At 35.1% G+C, this 21,038-nt stretch overlaps 4 protein-coding genes across 15 annotated transcripts; 2 read left to right on the top strand and 2 right to left on the bottom strand.

The window, feature by feature from the left end:
* The first annotated feature begins 1,332 nt into the window (after positions 1-1,332).
* On the top strand, positions 1,333-6,285 carry LOC107624121 (CBL-interacting serine/threonine-protein kinase 9). Its single transcript, XM_088504661.1, has 15 exons — positions 1,333-1,706; positions 2,210-2,272; positions 2,714-2,785; positions 2,883-2,990; positions 3,085-3,159; positions 3,446-3,499; positions 3,586-3,711; positions 3,823-3,912; positions 4,024-4,146; positions 4,248-4,355; positions 4,525-4,641; positions 4,727-4,783; positions 5,213-5,287; positions 5,671-5,743; positions 6,012-6,285. Exons 1-14 carry the CDS (start codon positions 1,482-1,484, stop codon positions 5,731-5,733), a joined length of 1,356 nt encoding a protein of 451 aa, XP_088360787.1. The 5' UTR covers positions 1,333-1,481; the 3' UTR covers positions 5,734-5,743; positions 6,012-6,285.
* Positions 6,286-8,111: 1,826 nt separating this feature from the next.
* LOC107624082 (uncharacterized) lies at positions 8,112-11,809 on the bottom strand. The gene is made up of 3 exons (XM_016326532.3): positions 9,860-11,809; positions 8,671-9,774; positions 8,112-8,574 (listed from the first exon to the last, which is right to left on the bottom strand). The coding sequence occupies exons 1-3, from the start codon at positions 10,574-10,576 to the stop codon at positions 8,260-8,262; spliced, it is 2,136 nt and encodes a 711-aa protein (XP_016182018.1). The 5' UTR covers positions 10,577-11,809; the 3' UTR covers positions 8,112-8,259.
* Positions 9,176-20,985, top strand: LOC148572903 (CBL-interacting protein kinase 18-like). 11 transcript variants are annotated; one of them, XM_088504664.1, is made up of 11 exons: positions 11,526-11,629; positions 12,157-12,213; positions 12,491-12,578; positions 12,665-12,759; positions 12,933-13,043; positions 13,226-14,569; positions 14,835-14,941; positions 15,399-15,529; positions 15,784-15,829; positions 20,478-20,548; positions 20,815-20,985. In XM_088504664.1, the coding sequence occupies exons 1-6, from the start codon at positions 11,627-11,629 to the stop codon at positions 13,382-13,384; spliced, it is 513 nt and encodes a 170-aa protein (XP_088360790.1). In that variant the 5' UTR covers positions 11,526-11,626; the 3' UTR covers positions 13,385-14,569; positions 14,835-14,941; positions 15,399-15,529; positions 15,784-15,829; positions 20,478-20,548; positions 20,815-20,985. The 11 variants fall into 11 exon arrangements, with proteins under 11 accessions (XP_088360792.1, XP_088360791.1, XP_088360790.1 ...); XM_088504667.1 differs by lacking the exons at positions 20,478-20,548; positions 20,815-20,985 and having other exon boundaries at positions 13,226-13,285; positions 14,415-14,569; positions 14,713-14,941; positions 15,784-16,110; XM_088504668.1 differs by lacking the exons at positions 20,478-20,548; positions 20,815-20,985 and having other exon boundaries at positions 13,226-13,285; positions 14,415-14,569; positions 14,854-14,941; positions 15,784-16,110.
* On the bottom strand, positions 16,893-19,733 carry LOC107624164 (uncharacterized). 2 transcript variants are annotated; one of them, XM_016326640.3, is made up of 3 exons: positions 18,800-19,608; positions 17,676-18,657; positions 16,893-17,579 (listed from the first exon to the last, which is right to left on the bottom strand). In XM_016326640.3, exons 2-3 carry the CDS (start codon positions 18,069-18,071, stop codon positions 17,247-17,249), a joined length of 729 nt encoding a protein of 242 aa, XP_016182126.2. In that variant the 5' UTR covers positions 18,072-18,657; positions 18,800-19,608; the 3' UTR covers positions 16,893-17,246. The 2 variants fall into 2 exon arrangements, with proteins under 2 accessions (XP_016182126.2, XP_016182142.1); XM_016326656.3 differs by lacking the exon at positions 16,893-17,579 and having other exon boundaries at positions 18,068-18,690; positions 18,800-19,733.
* Positions 20,986-21,038: the final 53 nt, after the last annotated feature.

Here is a 21,038-nt window from a genome sequence, read left to right on the forward strand (position 1 = left end):
TTTTATGACATAAGAGGCGTTAGGAGTGGCAATACCACCCGAATCTGTGACTGCGGGTACCCACCCCGCCCTACCCGTTCGGAGCGGGTAATTATCCGCCCCGTACCGGGACGGATTCTTAGCAGGGCGGGTTCTTGGACGCGGTGGAGTAGGACCGGGTTTATGTATTACTCGTCTCTACCCGCCCCGGTATATATATATATATTATAATTTTAATATATAATATGTGTAATATATATAAAATAATTAATAAAATAATTGATAATATTATATCATATTTTAAATTTTATTTTAATTTATGTTATGTATGTGATGATGGTTATATAAATCTTAAAATTTAATTTTTTTTATTAGATTTTAATAATTATAGGGGTGGGTAGGAGCGGGACGGGACGGGTACCTACGAGGGCGGGGTGGGTATATCTGCGGGAGTGAGTTAGGGTTCAACTTTTTACTACCTGGAGATAGGAGCGGGACAGATTTTATGCAGGTTATTGTAGGGCGAGGCGGGGTTGGGTAGAACAAAAACCCGCCCGTTGCGATCCCTAAAGGACGTGTTGAATATTTTCATAATAGGAGGATGCTCCCATAAAGATGCATAAAATGTCTTTTTGTAAAGACACTTATGTGTCGCATTATTATTGAACATATTAATGAACCAATTATTTTTGAATTTCTTAACAAACTAGAATAAAATTGATTTTTTTATAACAATAACAATAAATCTAATTGTTATCCGGTCTGGTCGAACCGACCAATTTACATAACCTATTGGATCATGATTTTTTTGTTTGGTTTTTTCTAAAACAAAAATCAGGGATATATTTGTCTTTTTATCAAAAAATTTAGACATGATTTGGTTTAAATTGTTTAAATCGATCGGATCAAATCAGGTCTAATAATTATAGTGCGGACAATTGGATTTATTATTATTGCTATAATAAACCGATTTTATTATGGTTTATTAAAAATAAATTATTAACCGATTTAATAAATATATCCAACAATATCATGACACATGTAAACATTTAAAAAAAAATATTTTTAGTATCTTTATCAAAATAGTCTCCTTCATAATAATATAATACATTTTAAATATCAATATTCAACTAAAACACTACTTCTATTTTCATATTAAAAATAATTTCTAGTAGGTTTTTATCAACACTTAATAATTTATTATGTGCAGTATAAAAACAAAAAATTTATATGTCCGAACAAAATGAGGAAAGTGTCCCCACACGCTTTCGCCACGCACTCACAAACACAACACAAATCCATTCCGTGCAGTTCGTAATTCGTATATATCTCTCTCTTCTCTTCTCTTTTCTCTTCTATCTTCAATTATTTGATTAATTTATTATCACACTCTCTCCACTTCCGTTTTGCACTCATTCACTTGCCAACTTCTTTTTCTTTTTTATTCTATTCAAAGAGCTCAATCATTCTTATTATTATATTATTAATATTAATATATAATCATGAGTAGCAGCAAGAGCAACAAGAAAGGAGGAAGAGGAGGAGGAGCGCCACCGGCTCCAAGGGCGGCGGCTCGCACGTGCGTGGGGAAGTATGAGCTTGGAAAGACTATCGGAGAAGGAAGCTTCGCGAAGGTTAAGTTCGCGAAGAACGTTGAGAATGGAGACCATGTTGCCATCAAGATCCTTGACAAGTCCCATGTCCTCAAACATAAGATGATTGAGCAGGCACTACTTTCTCATTTTTATTATTCATCTTTTTTTCATTTTCAGCAATGGATTCTCTCCTGTCAGATAATATTATCGATATTCCCTTCGCTCTTTTCCCTTTTATGCCAAAATAAAAAATAAATGCGACGTTAAAAAATAATAGAAAATACTATCTATACGCTATAAATATATATATTTATATATAAATTTATGAATAATTTAATTTTTGAATATATTTTATATTTTAACTGCTGATGTACACATGTACACATAAGATAGTTGAAAAATAATAGTAAACTAAGAATTCCTTCTGATCTTAATTCTATCTTATTGGTTTTGTTTTTGATTAGTTTAAAGTAGTAGTTGAGAATTTTGTATTAAAAGATTTGCATGTGATCCAGATAAAGTGTAAAATATTACACTTTTGTGAGAGTAGTGAATTATTATTTTTTTTTTACTTGGCTTCAAATGAAAAATAATTTTTTCCTTTTTAATTTAGTTTTTTTAATCAATGTCTGCAGCTGAAGAAGGAAATCTCGGCGATGAAGCTGATCAACCATCCAAACGTTGTAAGAATATTTGAGGTAACCAACCACTTTTCCCAAAAAGTGTTCCATTTTGAGCACAAATTGTTGAAAGCTAGAAATGAATGAATTAAGATATTATGTTATGTTATTGCTAAATGCTGATGTTTATAATTTATTATAAAAAAGATGGTAACTTCATTGTTCTGCTGACTAAGCTTCTTTGTTCTTTTTGGTGACACTGTGACACACCACTATTATTCACAGTGAATTTAGAATCACCTTAAAATGGTCTTAGAATTTTTGTGCTGTTATGCTGTGCAAGATTTTTCCTTGTTCTGGCATGGTGGAACAGATTCTTCTGATTGTAAAATTAGTTTGTTGCGGTTTGATCTAAAATTGATATATTGACTGGAAGCGACATTACTTCTTTTCCTAGAATCATAATCAATTAAATATGTTATATTTAAAGTTAAATATGTGTTTTATGTTTAAGAATAGGTGATGGCAAGCAAAACAAAGATTTACATTGTTCTAGAGTTGGTTAATGGAGGAGAACTATTTGACAAAATTGTAAGTAATTGCTCATTTACCCTTTTTTTTTTATGGATCTTGGATTAGAATCTAAACAATTCCTCTGTCACATGCTTGATCTTTGATTATTATCTAGGCGAGATATGGAAGACTAAAAGAGGATGAGGCAAGAAGTTATTTTCAACAGCTAATCAATGCAGTTGATTATTGCCATAGTAGAGGAGTTTATCATAGAGATTTGAAGGTAGATAGCAACTAAGTTAGTCCCTTTTTAATAACTTGCGATCGAATTAAGAAATAAAAAATCGGTAGACTAATATTCAGTGTGTATTTTGCAGCCTGAGAATCTTCTTCTGGACTCAAATGGTGTTCTTAAAGTTTCGGATTTTGGATTGAGTACTTACGCGCAGCGAGTAAGATCATAGGGACAACAGCTATTAGTTCTTTATGCAAATTTATGTCTTAGGATACAATTATTCTAAGATCAACCATGCTAGGTGTATACTAAAATCAACTACTAAAATCAGCCACCAATATAAAATATATATTGTAATACAAAATACATGTTAAAAATGAGTTAAACTACACATGTAGAATACGAGGGTGACTGATTTTAGTGTACAAATAGCATTTTTTATTCTCAGATAGAATATCATCTGTGTCATTAAGACAATAACCAAACACGACTATTTATTGCAGGAGGATGAACTTCTTCGCACGGCATGTGGAACCCCAAATTATGTTGCTCCTGAGGTAGCTAATACTTTGTATGCTTATATATTAATGGAAGATATGTATATATATAGATGTATGTAATGCGAGTGTGGAATTTGAATAAGGTGATCAATGATAGAGGCTATGTTGGATCTGCATCTGATATATGGTCTTGTGGAGTCATTCTCTTTGTACTCATGGCTGGATACTTGCCTTTTGATGAACCAAATCAAATGGCACTTTACAAGAAAGTAAGTTTAGTAACTGTCTCAAGGCAAAAAATACAGAATCGCTCGGCAAAAATTTATCTTTAGTGTCATTATAGGCTAATTTGGGGACTGAATTCTGTGCATGTGTTTCAGATTGAAAAAGCTCAATTCACATGTCCATCTTGGTTTTCGGCCGAGGCGAAAAAAATTCTGAAGCGAATTCTGGATCCAAATCCTCTCACAGTGAGTTCTAAAATCTAAACTGAATTTTTTCTACAGATTCTTAGTCTTAGTTGTTACAATGTTATACTTTTTTTTTTGCCTTTTTATTTATACTTAGTTGCATTTTCGCAGAGGATAAAAATTCCTGAACTCTTGAGAGATGAATGGTTTAGAAAAGGATACAAGCCACCAAGTTTTACAGAGGAAGAAGATGTAAATGTAGATGATGTAGCTGCTGCTTTTGATGATTCTAAGGTACTACTTCTTTATTTGATTAAAAGATTTAATTTGCTTATCTTAAGAGAGTTTTGATCTGTAGAAATGTCATTAAGTTAATTCTCTTTATTTATGTGTAGGAAAATCTAGTGACAGAGAGAAAAGAGAAACCAGTTTCAATGAATGCTTTTGAACTCATTTCAAGATCACAAAGCTTTAACCTTGACAGCTTATTTGAGCAGCAAACAGTAAGTAAAATCTGAGATTTGATCTTTAATTTGATCATATTAACAAATTTATTTATAATTTGCATGAAAACTCACTTTAAGAGAATTATTTTTTCATAATGGTTAATGAAAAATGATTAATGATGCTTAGCTTGTTTAATTATATTTTCTTAAAATCAAAATATTATAGGGAGTTGTAAAGAGAGAAACACATTTTACTTCACAACATCCTCCGAACGAAATCATGTCGAAAATTGAGGAAGCTGCCAAGCCTCTGGGATTCAATGTTCGCAAGCGAAATTATAAGGTAAAGATTCAATCTTAGGCATTTATTTTGTTGCAAGCAATCTTTGACTCCATTTCAAATTCTAACTTTGAGTTAAATTCTGTAGATGAGGTTGCAAGGTGATAAGAGTGGAAGGAAAGGTCACCTTTCGGTGGCTACAGAGGTATATAAAATTTCCAATGTTTTCTAATTTAAGGATTTTCTGAATAAGAAAGAGGAAATTGTGAAAACAATAAAGTAGATGAGAAATACTAGGGGATCATCAAAATTTATTGTTTTTGGCGATTCTTAGCTATCAACTTAATTTCTTTAGTTTAGTAATCGAACAACATACTTTATCTTCTGATGGCCCCTAGCAATGCTCAGAGTAGATTTTATGGGAAATGGATCCTCTCAATTTTTTTTTAACAATTGAGGGAGTAAAGTGTGATCTTTCACCATTAATTTTATAAGTGGGACCAAAAATAAATATGAAAGAGAGAAAAATGAAGGGTTAGAGATCACACTTTACACTCTCAATTTTGTTTAACAATTGAGAGGATCCATTCCCGATTTTATGTTGGTTTCTAAAATAGAAAATTTACTTATTTAGGTTTTCGAAGTGGCGCCCTCCTTGCACGTGGTGGAGCTGCGGAAAACCGGTGGCGACACACTGGAGTTTCACAAGGCATGTTTCTTAGCTCTGTTAATAACAAAATATTAATCACCTAATAATTAACCATTGTTTCTTGTAGTTTATGTCTCATTTGCTTTGTTTTTTTTCTTACATTTAAATCGATATAGCCAATTTTGAACTTTTTTATACTAAAAAAGTTGGTACTTTCGCGTTTTCTTTTTTTTATTATTATTATTATTATTATTATAATGGCTTATGATTAAAATTAAATTTCAATTGGTTCAACAACAACAATAATAATAATAATAATAATAATAATAATAATAATAATAAATTGTTGTAAAATCACTTTTTTGAAAATTAGAAACAAATACATATTCTCCTAGTTGTTATTTATTGAAGCTAACCTTGGTTATTACTGATTTTATATGCAGTTCTACAAAAACTTCTCTTCAGGGTTGCAAGACATAGTTTGGCATACTGAAGAAAAAATTTAAGGAATAAAAGGTACAACCTGTTCTTTTTTGCCCTAATATGTATCTTATTTTTAATAACAAAAAGTTCAAATAGATTTGATGCTAGCTAACTCACTAAAATTAAGATACATTCTAGTATCAAAGAATAGTGATAATAGGCATGTTTATACAATAGAATTAGGAAATAGATTTTGGCGAATTTGTTATACCATTTTTTGGTATGCTTTATCTCTGAGTTTTTTTTTATTGGTCTTTCTGATGATTAAATAATTTGATGTATTATGTGTTGTGTTGCACAGGTGCTGTAGACATGCAATTATCCCGGTTCACGGAATTATGAATGAGGTAGAGTAACTTGTTAAATTTGGAGAGTTTTGAAATTAAATTTGAGAGTAAATTAAACTTTTGTATATAGTTCTTTCATATCTTAATTTGGATATAGTTCACTCTTTCCACGGAGAAAAGTAGTGTGATAAGAGACTCCGGATTCTGAACATGTAATACAATTGAACATAAATATTCTATGAACTACTATATGTGTGACAATTTTTTGGATTCGGTTTTGGAACAACAGTTTCAGTGTAAATTCTATTTTTTCCAGCATAGTTATTTAATCTTAATCATAAAATAACATGCTGGTTGTGGCATTATACTACTGTTCCCATAGTTAGGAAATATTAATGATTCATTCCATGCATAAAGATTATATTTAGAGTAAATACTTAATTCTGTCAATAGACAACACTATCTTTAACACACACAAAAAAAAAGGACAACACATCACCTAATCTTTATTATTTTGAGACATGCTTAAGGGGTCTTTTATTTACTTAAAAAAATGGTCACTAAATTTGATAATTAACCACTTAGGACAAAAAAGAGATCTACAAAATAGAATTATAAAAAAGACATTGAATTTTTATAGTTGCAGATGATGAATAATAAGAAGGATAAAAAGAAGAAAATATTGTAGTTAATAACTATTCTAATGAGAAGCCAACAAAAGAGATACTTAGTTCAATTATACTTTTATAATTTTAAAGACACCATGAACCCGGAAATGGATCCTCTCCAGTTTTTTTAACACTTGACAAAATACAGTGCAATCTTTCACCTTTGATTTTAATAGTGGGACCAGAAATAAATAAGAGAGAGAATGTGGTGAATGGTTAGATTAAACACTGCACACCATCCAGTTTTTTATTCACTGGAGAGGATCCACTCCCCCATGAACCTTACAATTTACTTAAGCGAACTAAAGCCAAAAAAAGTTTGAACAAAGTAGGATGACTAATCTTGATTTGGCACAACATAGCATCAATATTATTGTTAATAGGGGTCTACATGACCGGGTGAAGTCGAGTTCGTTTTAATCCGAATTCGACCTTAAATAATGACCGAGTCTATTTTCGAGACTTTTATTCGTTCTTAAACCCGGTAAAATCATACTACTTTCGGATCACACTAAAACCGGGTCTAAATCGGTGAAGTTCGAGTCTTGATAAACTTTATGCAAAAAATTATTATGCACTTATTTATAAAGAAGAAAACATATTTATTACTGAAAAGTTGATATCCATATTTGGACTTGAATTTGTCCATAAATTCTAATTTCGTACTTCTTTAATCTATTTTCTAATTCAACTAAGTGTGATTAAAAATAAAACAATAAGCTTATAATTAATATAATATAAGGTGTATATGGAATCGGGTGAAGCCGGGTTCGCCTTGACCCAGACCAGGCCCTAAATAATGACCGAGTCTATTTTTTAGACTCTTACTCGACTCTAAATCTGATAAAATCACACTAAATTAGTCCTTAAAATGTTCGGATCCGGACCGGGTCAGGCCATATATACCCCTAGCCCTAATTGTTAATCTCATCATCATTCAGACTAAGTGGAGAACCAAAAAAATAGAAGGAATTATGTGCATCCACAAACAGTAAGAATAGATTTTGACATTTTGTAAAAAAACTGTCAGAGAAATTATTCAATACCAGAGAAGAAATTTCTTTTTTTTTTTGTCTTTTTATTTTGAATTTGGGATTATCCAGGTTCTTATACAAACAAATATCATCAGAAAAAAATTACTCTACCAGATGACATCAAACTAATTTAATCATGACTAGTTTACGAACAATACAAAATGACTAGTGAACGTTCAACCTGGTTTAAGTAAGAAAAACAGACGATGCAGAAGCAGAACTCATCAATGGATCTAGCAGCACATCAGGAAAATTGTGTAGATACAAACAATAAATTTTGATGGAATTGAATGACAACAGAAGCAATAATTTGATACCTTCTATCTACCAATATGCAACAATAACTAACAAAGGCTATGGAATCAGAGGCTTACGGATCACTACGAACTAGTGAGGAATAAGAAAGAATATATTCACACATCAACAAACAAAATTGCAAAGATAATATATTCACAAAAATAGTTATAGGCTTCTAGCATCAACAAACAAAATTCCGACATCCAATTTAAAAAAGAAACTAAAAAGTTAATTCCTAAAGTTTGTCTAGTTTTTGTCTATGGTCATGTTACTGTGGTCTCTGGGAGCTCATCTCCTCCAATGCCTCTAAGGTTGATCACAAGATTTCCATCCTTAATCATGACAGGGCCAACCTCGGAGAGAAGGTCCAAGGATGGTGTTTGACATGCCTCTTGAAGCAGGGATTGAGCCTCACAATACCCAGAAAGAAATTGTTCAGTGACATCACTAGGATCAGTTTGAACATGGCGGGTTTTCATCTTTGACTCAAGAAATTGAGGTATCGAGGATTGAACAAAATTCTCAGCTAAAGGCCCCAATGTCGACAGATCATAAGCTTTCCGACAACGCAGAGTAACCTACATCATCCCAATCAAACACTTTAACAAATCAAGATTGACATCAATCAATTGCACTTAGAAAAAATCAACTGAAAAGCTGGATGATATACATACAAGATATCCAGCTAATGATGATCCATCAGAATGGGAATGAGGACAATTCCATGTCAAGTCGGCAATCTGAGCAGCTATCATCTCGCGCAGCATCTGGACACAGTTTACTGACAAGTCAATGGTGGCAGATGCCTTCTCAGCCACACGCTTCCACAGTATGAAGAACCAATATGAAGCGTCATATAATGCATCCATGGCAAGGCGATAGCCTTGGACGGTGCTGAGATCGCAGGAGAGAGTAATGTGGGTGGAGAGGGCTCCCAGGTTGAAGAGAACAGAGGCCTTCTCGAAATGGATGTTGTGCTGAGAAGAGTCCTGTTGTGGGTTGAATGCATTGTACCAAACAAAGATAGGTGGATTGGGTGAGGTAGTCATGGGGAACAAAGGCTCAATCATGCAAACGCATTTCAAATAGTGGATGAGGCAGTCACGGCGAACGGGTAGAGAGAGGTCATCACGCTGCATTTCACTGCGCAATTTGTCTACCATTTTGAAAAGGCCTTCTACTCTCTCTGCCTCGCTCTCGGAGTATTTAAGGGCAACATAACTGCGAAGGGACTCATAGAGGTCCAAGGGCTCACTCTTCTTCAAAGGGATCGGAAGCATAATTGACAAAGACGAAGAAGAGAGGATTTCCAAATTTGTTGGATAAGGAGGAGGCATGTCCCAAGGGTTGGCCACAAGCTTTCCATCATCGATAATCTTGAAAGAGCTGTACTCAGAGAGGAGGAGGTCAAGGTATGGGATTCGTTCTTGCTTCGGTATAGACTTGTGTTTAAGCTTCCAAATCTTTTTAACTAATTCTGCATCAAGATCAAGAGGACAGGATCGGACCAATGACATCCAGCAACAAATCCCTCTAACTAATTTTTCAGTGACAGATACCGCATCATGATCAAGAGGACAGGAACGGAACAATGAGATTGTTTTAGGTAGCTGGGATTTGGGTAGGATGGATGATCGCCTCCGATGAGCCTCCACCTTAAAGAATTTCACTTTCTGATGAAGATGAGTCATCCATGTTCGGTCAAATGAGAAGACATGTTCGGTTGCAGCCGAATCATGTAGTATCAGATCATATGCTATCTGATAATTCTCGGAAACCTACATCATCATCATCATCGTCATCGTCATCGAAAATCTAAAATGAAAAAAAAAAATGTAAAATCAATCAAGAGTCAAGACTGACCAATCTAAACGTAACGGCAATTCGATGTTGTTGGAGAGCGGAACTGGCGGCGGTGTCGTTGTTGTTGTGATCGAGTTGTTGCTGTAATCTGATCTCCAAAGCCTGAGCGCCGGAGAGGCGGTACAGAGTCTCGGCGAAGAGGAGAGTCAAGTCGAGGGTGGCGGAGACGTCCTTGGCAAAAACCTTCCAGAGTTTGTAGAAGAAGATGGCGGCGGCATTGAAGGCGTCGATTGCAAGGTGACGGCCAAGAGGGGTGGTGAGGTCGCAAGAGGCCCCAATCTGGCTGCATACGGCGCCAAGGTTGAAGAGAACAGAAGCCTTCTCCAATTGGATGCTGTTGCGCTGCGAGGAGACCCCATTCTCATGCTCAGAGTTGAAGGCGTCGTACCAGACAAAGACGATGGGGTCGGAATCGGAGTCGGAAGAGATAGCGGTGAAGAGTGGGTCAACCATGCAAAGACATTTGAAGTAGTGAATGAGGCAGTCACGTTGCATGGGAAGGGAGAGGCCCCCTCGCTCCACCATGTCGCTGCGGCATTTGTTGAGGGTTTCCAGAACGCTTTCAACTTTCTGCGCATCGCTCTCTGAGTATTTTCTCGCTACCAAATTGCGTAACGGCCTGTACAGCTCCACCGGATCACTCTTCTTCACTGGGATTGCCAGAAGCCTTTCTGGATTCGGGTTCGGGTTCAACAACCTCTGATTATCGTTGCTCATGGCGACGGCGAACCAGGATTGGATTAGGAATCAGGAAATCGATGGCTAACCTTGCTCATTACTGATTTTGAAACTGCCTAGTTGTTATTCCGCACCCCCTCGTTCCTTTTTTTTGTCATTGTCTGGGCCAGATAACCCAGCCCAAACATTGGTGAGGAATTCACTCCTCCTTCTCCAGCTGCTGTGCGCTCCTCCGTGGTCTTCAATGATGGTTTCTAGTTTCTACTCCATGGTAGCCACCATTCATGCCTGAGATGCCATTGAAGGTCTGAAAAGGAATCTCTGATCTCCCTATTCGCCGAACATCTGCGTCATCCAACACCGGTGTCACCATCATCGCCAGACCACCGCCACCAGCTCCCTTATACCGCCGTAACCTTCCCTCTCATTCCTCTTTAACTTATTAAATTATCCAATAAAACATTCTTTCTGTTTTTAGTAAAACGGGCCAAAAGACACACCTTGGATTGGAGAATCCTTCTTCAACAAAAATTGAATCCACTAGAACTATTAAGAAATCTTGGAGCAAACACAAAATTTTATTCCTACTTTTATGTATTTATACATATTTTAGTTCAATTCGCTTGATTTTTCGAGTCAACCAAGCCAACTATTGAGTTTGGATTCGTTTTGAAGGCTCTTTCTGCAACTATGCATTTTCACCAAATATTTTTCTTAGAAAAATTTTAACAATTCATTCCATGCTTAAAGATTGCATTTAGAATAAATACTCAATTCAGTCAACGTTTATCGACACGAAAGACATTACAATTCTTATGACTAACTCCCAACACTTGTTTAAGCGGATTAGTGAAGACCCACCCAATTTGATTATAAAAAGACAACATATCACTTAATCTTTATTATCTTGAGACATTATCTTCCAATAAATGTTTATCAAATGTCACAAAAATTAGTTTAGTTGTAGTTTTATATGTAATATGTAAATGTTTTATTTGGTGGAGAATGATTATTACCTAAAATAACGTTGCAAGAAGCAGCAGCCAAAGAGACTCTTTGGAAAGGAAGAAATCGCGTCGAACGAGAAATATGGTAAGAGAATAGTGACACTTTCTCATTAGAAGGCTTGAAAGAAGAAAAAAGGATGTTAAAAAGAACATAGTGATGGTGATGAGGTACCATAATATATAATGGAAATAATAGAAGTAGAAATTATGATGATAAGAGCGAGATTGCTAGCGGTGGTGGTGATTGGACATTTTGTTGTATCTAACTTTGGGGAATGAGGGTTTAACATTATAAATAAAACCACCACTAAATTAATTTTTGTTAGTATTTAACATGCTTTTTAGCAGAAAAATTGCATTGTCTCATAATAATAAATTCAGAGGTCTTATTCCCCTTCTTTTAATTAAGAGTGGCATTGGCTTTCGATTAATTGTGTTCAAATGCATTACTCTACACTCACCAAATTAAATACAAGCTGTAATTAGCAAATTTGGGACAACTTAAAGGTAAATGGATCAACAGCAATAGCAAAAAGATAATCAAACTTTGGGGATTATCATTCTTGATACTAGTTCAACCACCAATAATACCAACCTAGTTAAATTCTGTAGATGAGGCTGCAAGGTGATAAGAGTGGAAGGAAAGGTCACCTTTCGGTAGCAACCGAGGTATAATTTCCAATGTTTTCTAATTTAAGAATTTTCTGAATAAGAAAGAGGAAATCGTGAAAACAATAAACTAGATGAGAAATATTAGGAGATCATCAAAATTTATTGTTTTTGGCCATCCTTAGCCATCAACTCAATTTCTTTAGCCTAGTAATCTAACAACATATTTTATCCCATATTTTTAAATATTAATGGCAAAAAACAATAAATTTTGAGGGTTCCTAGCAATCCTCTAGATTTTATGTTAGTTTCTAAAATAGAAAATCTACTTATTTAGGTTTTTGAAGTGGCGCCCTCCTTGCACGTGGTGGAGCTGCGGAAAACCGGTGGCGACACACTGGATTTTCACAAGGCATGTTTCTTGAGTTAAGTCTCAAAGTGGTCCCTGAAATTACACTCGAGTTTCATAATAGTCTCTGAAGTTAATAGTTACCTATATTCGTCCCTGAAGTTGCACTCCGAGACTCAGATTCGTCCTTCCGGCACATTCCATCGATCTGGCATAACTGGAAAGCTGATATGGACTCCTCCGGACACGCTGACCAGGTAACCGCTAGCTGACGTGGATTAGTAAACTTTTATGGTGCAATTTGGTCCCTAAATCAAAGTTGAAAATCCTAATCCCTAAATTTGATTTAAAGATAACTAGATGACCAATTGTTGGTAGTGTTTTTATTTGTATTGCTTATTTGTCTCAAACTCATTTTCCTTTCATTCAGGCTTCACAACTTCAGAGCCGCATGATAGAAACAATGGAAGCTGCTGAGTTAGAAAAGCAGAAATATAATAATACCAGAATGGAAGTTCTTGCACGATTAACTACACTGGAGGCATGTTAATTTAATTAGTTTAAGGATTAAGCCATTTTATTCATATCAATTGGAAATGGTAATGTTCATATGATGTATAACTAGCTACACCTTTGGTAAATAATTTATAATGATGTTTAAGCTCCACAGATATCTACATAAGCTTATTGTTGATGAAGTTTGGACTGGTTGCATTGTTGCAGACTGCTAATGCTGATCTTGCGAAATCTCTTGCAGCAGTGCAGTGGAACCTTGAAGTAGAGGTGTGTTTAAATTTATATCACTTTCCACCACCAAATATTATCAGCAGAATTATAAGTTTTGTAGCTAGTATTGATAAAATGTGTAAATTTGTGCATTAAAATCAGATCTGCTGGCTGCTGCTAATTATCACAAGGATTTTTATTTGAGTACTAATATTTTGATTTCAGTACTAATATTGTGTATGAAAGCTGATAAGAGCCAAATATCGTAGGATCTTATACCCTCTTACAGGGTTTAGAAAATTTTCCAAGTAGTTGGACTGAAAATATAAAACTAAATGAAGTTGATTAGTCCAATTTCTGAAGATGATGTGGCTGCAAGTGTAACTGATTTTAGAATTAGAATCAGAATGTTGTATTGGAATTTAATCAACTAAATAGTGTGCTTTGCTTGAATTCATATATGATTTTTATCCCAGAGTGATTCTTATCACTGGGCAACAATGCTGAATGGGTATTAACTACTAAACGTTTTGGACCAGGATAAACAAGTGGCTGAACTAAGACAGCAAATTGCATTTATAAGAGTCTATTCATGAAGATACTGCCCCTTTGCAAATTCATCAACTCATTATGTGATACATTATTTCCTTACAACATATACTAATGTTTTTCACTGGACTTGTTGACTACCAACGTTTTGTACCCTGCTTTGAACATGTATTAAAATCTTAAAGATTATAAGAATTTTTAGTAAGGTTTGCAAAAGATTAATTTAGGCCTATAAGGTTAATTTCAAGCTTATTCATATACATATTACTTTGGGCATATTCTGTTATCAAGAGACTGGTGAATATTCATGATTCAAAAGTATTAAATGCTTTGGACAGAATAGGTGGTTAGTATGCAATCAAAGGACTTCATTTAGGTGTGAAGCAAAGTTATGCTAGGCTACTATACGATACAGGCCCTTCATGTCTTCAAGTAGATTGTTCTTTAACCTTGCCTAGGACTAGGAGTATGGTTGATGTAGAATATGTATTCATACTGGATTTCTATTTGCAAGGCATGGTCAGTAAAAGATTAAAATTTTCACACATGGTTGCACTCCAATTAGTTATGCTCCTAGCTTAGTCAAAATTATGTTGAAATGAGATGGTCAAAATTATGATCCTTTAAACTTTTGTAGAGCTCAAAAGGAACACGAGCAATCTTCATCAAGCTGTAGCTTCACAAAATCAAGTTATGCTATTATTTTCTGATTTGGCTGTGTAAATATTTTGATTACTTTTGTGAGCAGAGCACTCTATAATTGGTGATGAAGTTATACAATTACAAGAAAAGGTAAGCTTTAGAACTTTTCAACTGATCTATATTTGATTTTTCCCTCTTGAAGAGCTTTTGCCTTTCAAATGCTGTATGTTTTATTATTTATAGTATCTGTTCTTGAATAGTCTTTTATATATCTCATTTTGTCTAATTTGAAGATGGAAAAGAGAAGAGAAGAGAGGGGGTACTACAGAGAATGATAATCAAATTTGGGGATTAGGATTTTCAACTTTAATTTAGAAACCAAATTACACCATAAAAGTTTACTAATCTATGTCAGCTAGCTGTTACCTGACCAGCGATCCGCTTTCCAGTGGCGCCAAATGGACAGAATGTGCCGGAAGGACGAATTTGAGTCCCGGAGTGCAACTTGAGGGACGAATATGGGTAATTATTAACTTCAAGGACTACTAAGAGTCTCGAGTGTAACTTAAGGGATCACTTTGAGACTTAACTCCATGTTTCTTAGCTCAGTTAATAACAAAATATTAATCACCTAATAATTAACCATTGTTTTTTGTAGTTTATGTCTCATTTGCTTTGTTTTTTTTCTTACATTTAAATTAATACTACCCAATTTTGGATTTTTTTATACTAAAAATGTTGGTACTTTTGCGTTTTCTTTTTTTTTTTCATTATTATAATGGCTTATGATTAAAATTAAATTTCAATTGGTTTAATAATAATAATAATAATAATAATAATAATAATAATAATAATAATAATGATAATAATAATAATAAATTGTTGTAAAATCACTTTTTTGAAAATTAGAAACAAATGCATATACTCCTAGTTGTTATTTATTAAAGCTAACCTTGCTCATTACTGATTTTATATGCAGTTCTACGAAAGCTTCTCTTCAGGGTTGCAAGACATACTTTAGCATACTGAAGAAAAAATTTGCGGAGAAAAAATTTGCGGAATAGCATACTGAAGAAAAAATTTGCGGAGAAAAAATTTGCGGAATAAAAGGTACAGCCTGTTCTTTTTTGCCCTAATATGTATCTTATTTTTAATAACAAAAAGTTCAAATAGATTTGATGCCAGCCAACTCACTAAAATTAAGATACATTCTAGTATCAAAGAATAGTGATAATATGCATGTTTATACAATAGAATTAGGAAATAGATTTTGGCGAATTTGTTATACCATTTTATGGTATGCTTTATCTCTGAGTTTTTTTATTGGTCTTTTAATTGGATGTATTATGTGTTGTGTTGCACAGGTGCCCCAGACATGCAACTATCCCGGTTCATGAAATTATGAATGAGGTAGAGTAATTTGTTAAATTTGGAGAGTTTTGAAATTAAATTTGAGAATAAATTAAACTTTTGTATATAGTTCCTTCATATCTTAATTTTGATATAATTCACTCTTCCCACAGAGAAAACTAGTAATAAAAGACTCCAGATTCTGAACATGTAACACAATTAAACATAAGTATTCTATGAACTACTATGTGTGTGACAATTCTTTGGATTCCATTTTGGAACAACAGTTTCATTGTAAATTCTATTTTTTTCAGCATAGTTATTTAATCTTGATCATAAAATAACGTGCTAGTTGTAGCATTATACTAATGTTTTCCTCCATGGTAGTGATACTGGGAAATGAATCCTCTCCAATTTTTTCAACACTTGACAAAATACAGTGCAATCTCTCACCTTTGATTTTAATAGTGGGATCAGAAATAAATAAGAGAGAGAATGTAGTGAATGGTTAGATTAAACACTGCACACCATCCAGTTTTTTATTCACTGGAGAGGATCCACTCCCGTGATACTGTGGTGGTCTCCAACAAGCTCGTCTCCTCCAATGCCAACGTTACTACCTCCAATGATATTTATTAGCATAATATCATTGGAAGAGACCGTATTGTAGGCAGCACGATGATACTATATGAATACGCATGTCATGTACAGTGACACCCAATTTGAGGAGCTTGACATGCTAAAATCCACTAACATGAAAATCTACTGTTAGAAAAATAGTATTATAGATTAGATAATTATATTTTAGTTCAATTCGTTTGTTTTTTCGAGTAAACCAAGCCAACCATTGAGTAAACCAAGCCAACCATTGAGTTTAGACTCGTTTTGAAGGCTCTACCTGCAACTATGCATTTTCACCAAATATTTTTTTTAGGAAAATATTAACGATTTATTCTGTGCTTAAAAATTGTATTTAAAGTAAATACTTAATTTTGTCAATATTTATTCACACGAAAGACAACGCAACAAAAAAAAAGACAACACATCATCTAAGGGGTCTTTTATTTATTTAAAAAAATGGGGACTAAATTTGATAATTAACCATTTAGGACAAAAAGAGATCTACCAAATTAGAATTATAAATAAGACACTGAATTTTTATATAGAGTTGCAAATAATGAATAATAAGAAGGGTAAAAAGAAGAAAATATTGTAGTTAATAACTATTTTAATGAAAAGCCAACAAAAGATTGCTTCCTCTAGTTTTCCCTTCGTAGAACTGTTGACACTAGTAAAGTCTTGCCTCGAGGGGCGTCAAACACGATGCTTGGACCTTCCAAGGCCGTCATGATTAAGGATGAAAATTTTGTGATCAACTTTAGTTTCTTTTTGTCAAGTTTCTGTCTATGGTCATGTTACTGTGCTCATCTCCTCCAATGCATCTCCTCCAATGCTAATTCCTAAAGTTTGTCTAGTTTCAGTCTGTGGTCATGTTACTATGGTCACCTGGGAGCTCATTTCCTCCAATGCGACCGATACTGCCTCTAAGGTTGATCACAACATTTTCATCCTTAATCATGACAGTCTCGAAGAAAAGGTCCAAGCATGGTGTTTGACATCCCTCTTGAAGCAGGGATTGAGCCTCACAATACCTTGAAAGAAATTGTTGAGTGACATCACTAGGATCAGTTTGAACATGGCAGGTTTTCATCTTCGACTCAAGAAATTGAGGTATCGAGGATTGAACAAGATTCTCAGCTAAAGGCCCCAATGTCGACAGATCATAAGCTTTTCGGCAATGCAGAGTAACCTACATCATTCCAATCAAGCACTTTAACAAATCAAGATTGACATCAATGAATTGCACTAAGAAAAAATCAACTGAAAAGCTAGATGATATACATACAAGATATCCAGCTAATGATGACCCATCAGAATGGGAACGAGGACAATTCCATGTCAACTCGACAATCTGAGACGCTATTATCTCGCGCAGAATTTGGGCAGAGTTTGCTGACAAGTCATTGGTGCCAGATGCCATCGGAGCCTCAAGCTTCCACAGTATGGAGAACCAATATGAAGCATCATATAAGGCATCCATGGCAACGCGATAGCCTTGGACAGTGCTGAGATCGCAGGAGAGAGAAATTTGGTTGGAGAGGGCTCCCAGGTTGAAGAGAACAGAGGCCTTCTCCAAATGGATGTTGTGCTGAGAAGACTTTTGTTGTGGGTTGAATGCATCGTACCAAACAAAGGTAGGTGTATTGGGCGAGGTAGGCATGGGGAACAAAGGCTCAATCATGCAAAGGCATTTGAAATAGTGGATGAGGCGGTCACGGCAAACCAGTGGAGAGAGGTCATCACGCTACATTTCACTGTGCAATTTGTCTACCATTTTGAAAAGGCCTTCTACTCTTTCTCTTTTTGCCTTGCTCTCAGTGTATTTAAGGGCAACATAACTGCGAAGGGACTCAGAGAGGTCCAAGGGCTCACTCTTCTTCAAAGGGATCGGAAGCATAACATTCAAAGCTGAAGAAGAGATGATTCCCAAATTTGTTGGATAAGGAGGAGGCATGTCCCATAGATTAGCCACCAGCTTTCCACCATCCATAATCTTGAAGGAGCTGTACTCAGAGAGGAGGAGGTCAAGGTATGAGATTCGTTGTTGCTTCGGTATAGACTTGCGCGAAAGCTTCCAAATCTCTCTAACTAATTCTGCATCAAGATCAAGAGGACAGGATTGGACCAATGTTTTAGGTAGCTGGGATTTGGGTAGGATGGAGGATCGCCTCTGACGAGCCTCCACCTGAAAGTATTTCATCATCTGATGAAGATGTGCTACCCAGGTAGGTCAAATGAGTGGACATACTCGGTTGCAGACGAATCACCTGCGATCAGATCATATGCTCTCTGATAATTCTCTATATCATCATCATCATTATCGTCAATTCATCGTTATCATCATCATCATCATATTAAAAATCCAAAATGAAAAAATAAATGTAAAATCAATCAAGAGTGAAGACTGACCGATTTAAACGAAACGGCAATCCGATGTTGTTGGAGAGCGGGACTGGTGGCGGCGTCGTTGTTGTCGTGGAGTTGTTGCTGTAATTGGAGCTCGGAAACCTGAGCGGAGAAGAGGCAGTGCAGAGTCTCGGCGAAGACGATAGTCAAGTCGAGGGTGGGGAGACGCCCTTGGCAAAAACCTTCCAGAGTTTGAAGAAGAATTTGGCGGCAGCATTGAAGGCGTCCATTGCAAGGTGACGGAAGGGCGGTGTTGCGGTCGCAAGAGGCCCCAATCTGGCTACATACGGCGCCAAGGTTAAAGAGAACAGCAGCCTTCTCCAATTGGATGCTGTTGCGCTGCGAGGAGACCCCATCCTCATGCTCAGGGTGGAAGGCGTCGTACCAAAAAAAGGTGATCGGGACGGAGCCGTCGTCGGCGTCGGAGGAGACAGCCGTGAAGAGTGGGTCAACCATGCAAAGACATTTGAAGTAGTGAACGAGGCAGTCACCTTGGATGGGACATGAGAGGTCCCCAAATCGCTCCACTATGTCCTTGCGGCATTTGTTTAGGGTTTCGAGAACGTTTTCAACTTTCTGTGCATCGCTCTCCGAGTATCTTGTCGCTCCACCGAATCAGTCTTCTTCACTGGGATTTTATGCACCCTTTCTGGATTCGGGTTCGGGTTCAACAACCTCTGATTACCGTTGCTCATGGCGACGGCGAACTAGGGTAGGATAAGGAATGAGTAAATTGATGAAAATCGGAATTGGATTTGTAACTTCCGTACCCCCCATTCCTGTTTAACCTATTAATATATCCAATAAAACATTATTTCTGTTTTTACTAAAACGGGCCTAAAGACACACCTTGGATTGAAGAATTCTTGTTCAACAAAAAATCCAATCTACTGGAACCACAAATAAAACTCGGAGGCCCAAACACAAAAATTAATTCCTATTTTTATATATTTATGCATATTTTAGTTCAATTAGTTTGATTTTTCGAGTCAACCAAGCCACGATTGAATTTGGACTCGTTTTGATGGGTTTACCTGCAAGTCTGCAACTATGCAATATCACCAAATATTTTTCTTCGTTAGAAAAATATTAACAATTCATTCCGTGCTTATAAATTGTATTTAGGGTAAGAATTTTGCTAGAAAAACAATGGAAAATCTAAATAATGTGAATAATAGACGGTAAATTTAGCCTAATATATATAAAAAATAAAAAATACTCCATAAATTATTTAAATAAAAAAATCTACTTAGTTATTCTAAAAAATTAACAATTCTAAATTCTAATTTAACAAAATTTTCACTCAAATACTCTTTTTTTTTTTCAATGGGCTGCTATTCCACTGTCATCAATAATCATCTTACTTACCGTTGCTGCTTGACTTGCCACACGCCGCCACCGGCGTCGCTCACCCCTAATAAAAATAATCATCCACTTAAGGATAAAAATAATCGTTCGCATACCTAATGAATTGAACATCGGAACATATTTTAATTACATATAACTCAATCCAATCAAAATAATCATCCACATAAGAATTAATATAACCATCCTCATACTTACTAAAATGACCATTCTAAATTATTGTAAAATCACTTTTTTAAAAATTAGAAACAAATGCATATACTCCTAGTTGTTATTTATTGAAGCTAACCTTGGTCATTACTGATTTTATATGCAGTTCTACAAAGACTTCTCTTCAGGGTTGCGAGACATAGTTTGGCATACTGAAAAAAATTTGTAGAATAAAAGGTACAACTTGTTCTTTTTTGCCCTAATATGTATCTTATTTTTAATAACAAAAAGTTTAAATAGATTTGATGCCAGCCAACTCACTAAAATTAAGATACATTCTAGTATCAAAGAATAGTGATAATAGGCATGTTTATACAATAGAATTAGAAAATAGATTTTGGCGAATTTCTTATACCATTTTATGGTATGCTTTATCTCAGTGTTTTTTTATTGGTCTTTCTGATGATTAAATAATTGGATGTATTATGTGTTGTGTTGCACAGGTGTTGTAGACATGCAATTATCTCGGATTATGGAATTATGAATGAGGTAGAGTAACTTGTTAAATTTGAGAATAAAAAACTTTTGTATATAGTTCCTTCATATCTTAATTTGGATATAGTTCACTCTTTCCACAGAGAAAAGTAGTGATAAGAGACTTCGGATTCTGAACATGTAACACAATTGAACATAAGTATTCTATGAACTACTATATGTGTGACAATTC

The sequence above is a fragment of the Arachis ipaensis genome, chromosome B2, assembly GCF_059453495.1.
Source record: "Arachis ipaensis isolate K30076 ecotype BB chromosome B2, ASM5945349v1, whole genome shotgun sequence".
Lineage (NCBI taxonomy): Eukaryota > Viridiplantae > Streptophyta > Magnoliopsida > Fabales > Fabaceae > Arachis > Arachis ipaensis.

Coding starts and splice junctions, on each gene's coding strand:
- LOC107624121 (XM_088504661.1), top strand. CDS start 1,482: ATGAGTAGCAGCAAGAGCAACAAGAAAGGAGGAAGAGGAGGAGGAGCG. Junction 1,707..2,209: donor AACATAAGATGATTGAGCAG/GCACTACTTTCT, acceptor CAATGTCTGCAG/CTGAAGAAGGAAATCTCGGC. Junction 3,160..3,445: donor TGAGTACTTACGCGCAGCGA/GTAAGATCATAG, acceptor TATTTATTGCAG/GAGGATGAACTTCTTCGCAC.
- LOC107624082 (XM_016326532.3), bottom strand. CDS start 10,576: ATGAGCAACGATAATCAGAGGTTGTTGAACCCGAACCCGAATCCAGAA. Junction 9,775..9,859: donor TTGCCGTTACGTTTAGATTG/GTCAGTCTTGAC, acceptor ATGATGATGTAG/GTTTCCGAGAATTATCAGAT. Junction 8,575..8,670: donor CATCATTAGCTGGATATCTT/GTATGTATATCA, acceptor GGGATGATGTAG/GTTACTCTGCGTTGTCGGAA.
- LOC148572903 (XM_088504664.1), top strand. Junction 12,579..12,664: donor TCACAAGGCATGTTTCTTGA/GTTAAGTCTCAA, acceptor TCGTCCCTGAAG/TTGCACTCCGAGACTCAGAT. Junction 13,044..13,225: donor CACGATTAACTACACTGGAG/GCATGTTAATTT, acceptor GCATTGTTGCAG/ACTGCTAATGCTGATCTTGC.
- LOC107624164 (XM_016326640.3), bottom strand. CDS start 18,071: ATGATTGAGCCTTTGTTCCCCATGCCTACCTCGCCCAATACACCTACC. Junction 17,580..17,675: donor CATCATTAGCTGGATATCTT/GTATGTATATCA, acceptor GGAATGATGTAG/GTTACTCTGCATTGCCGAAA.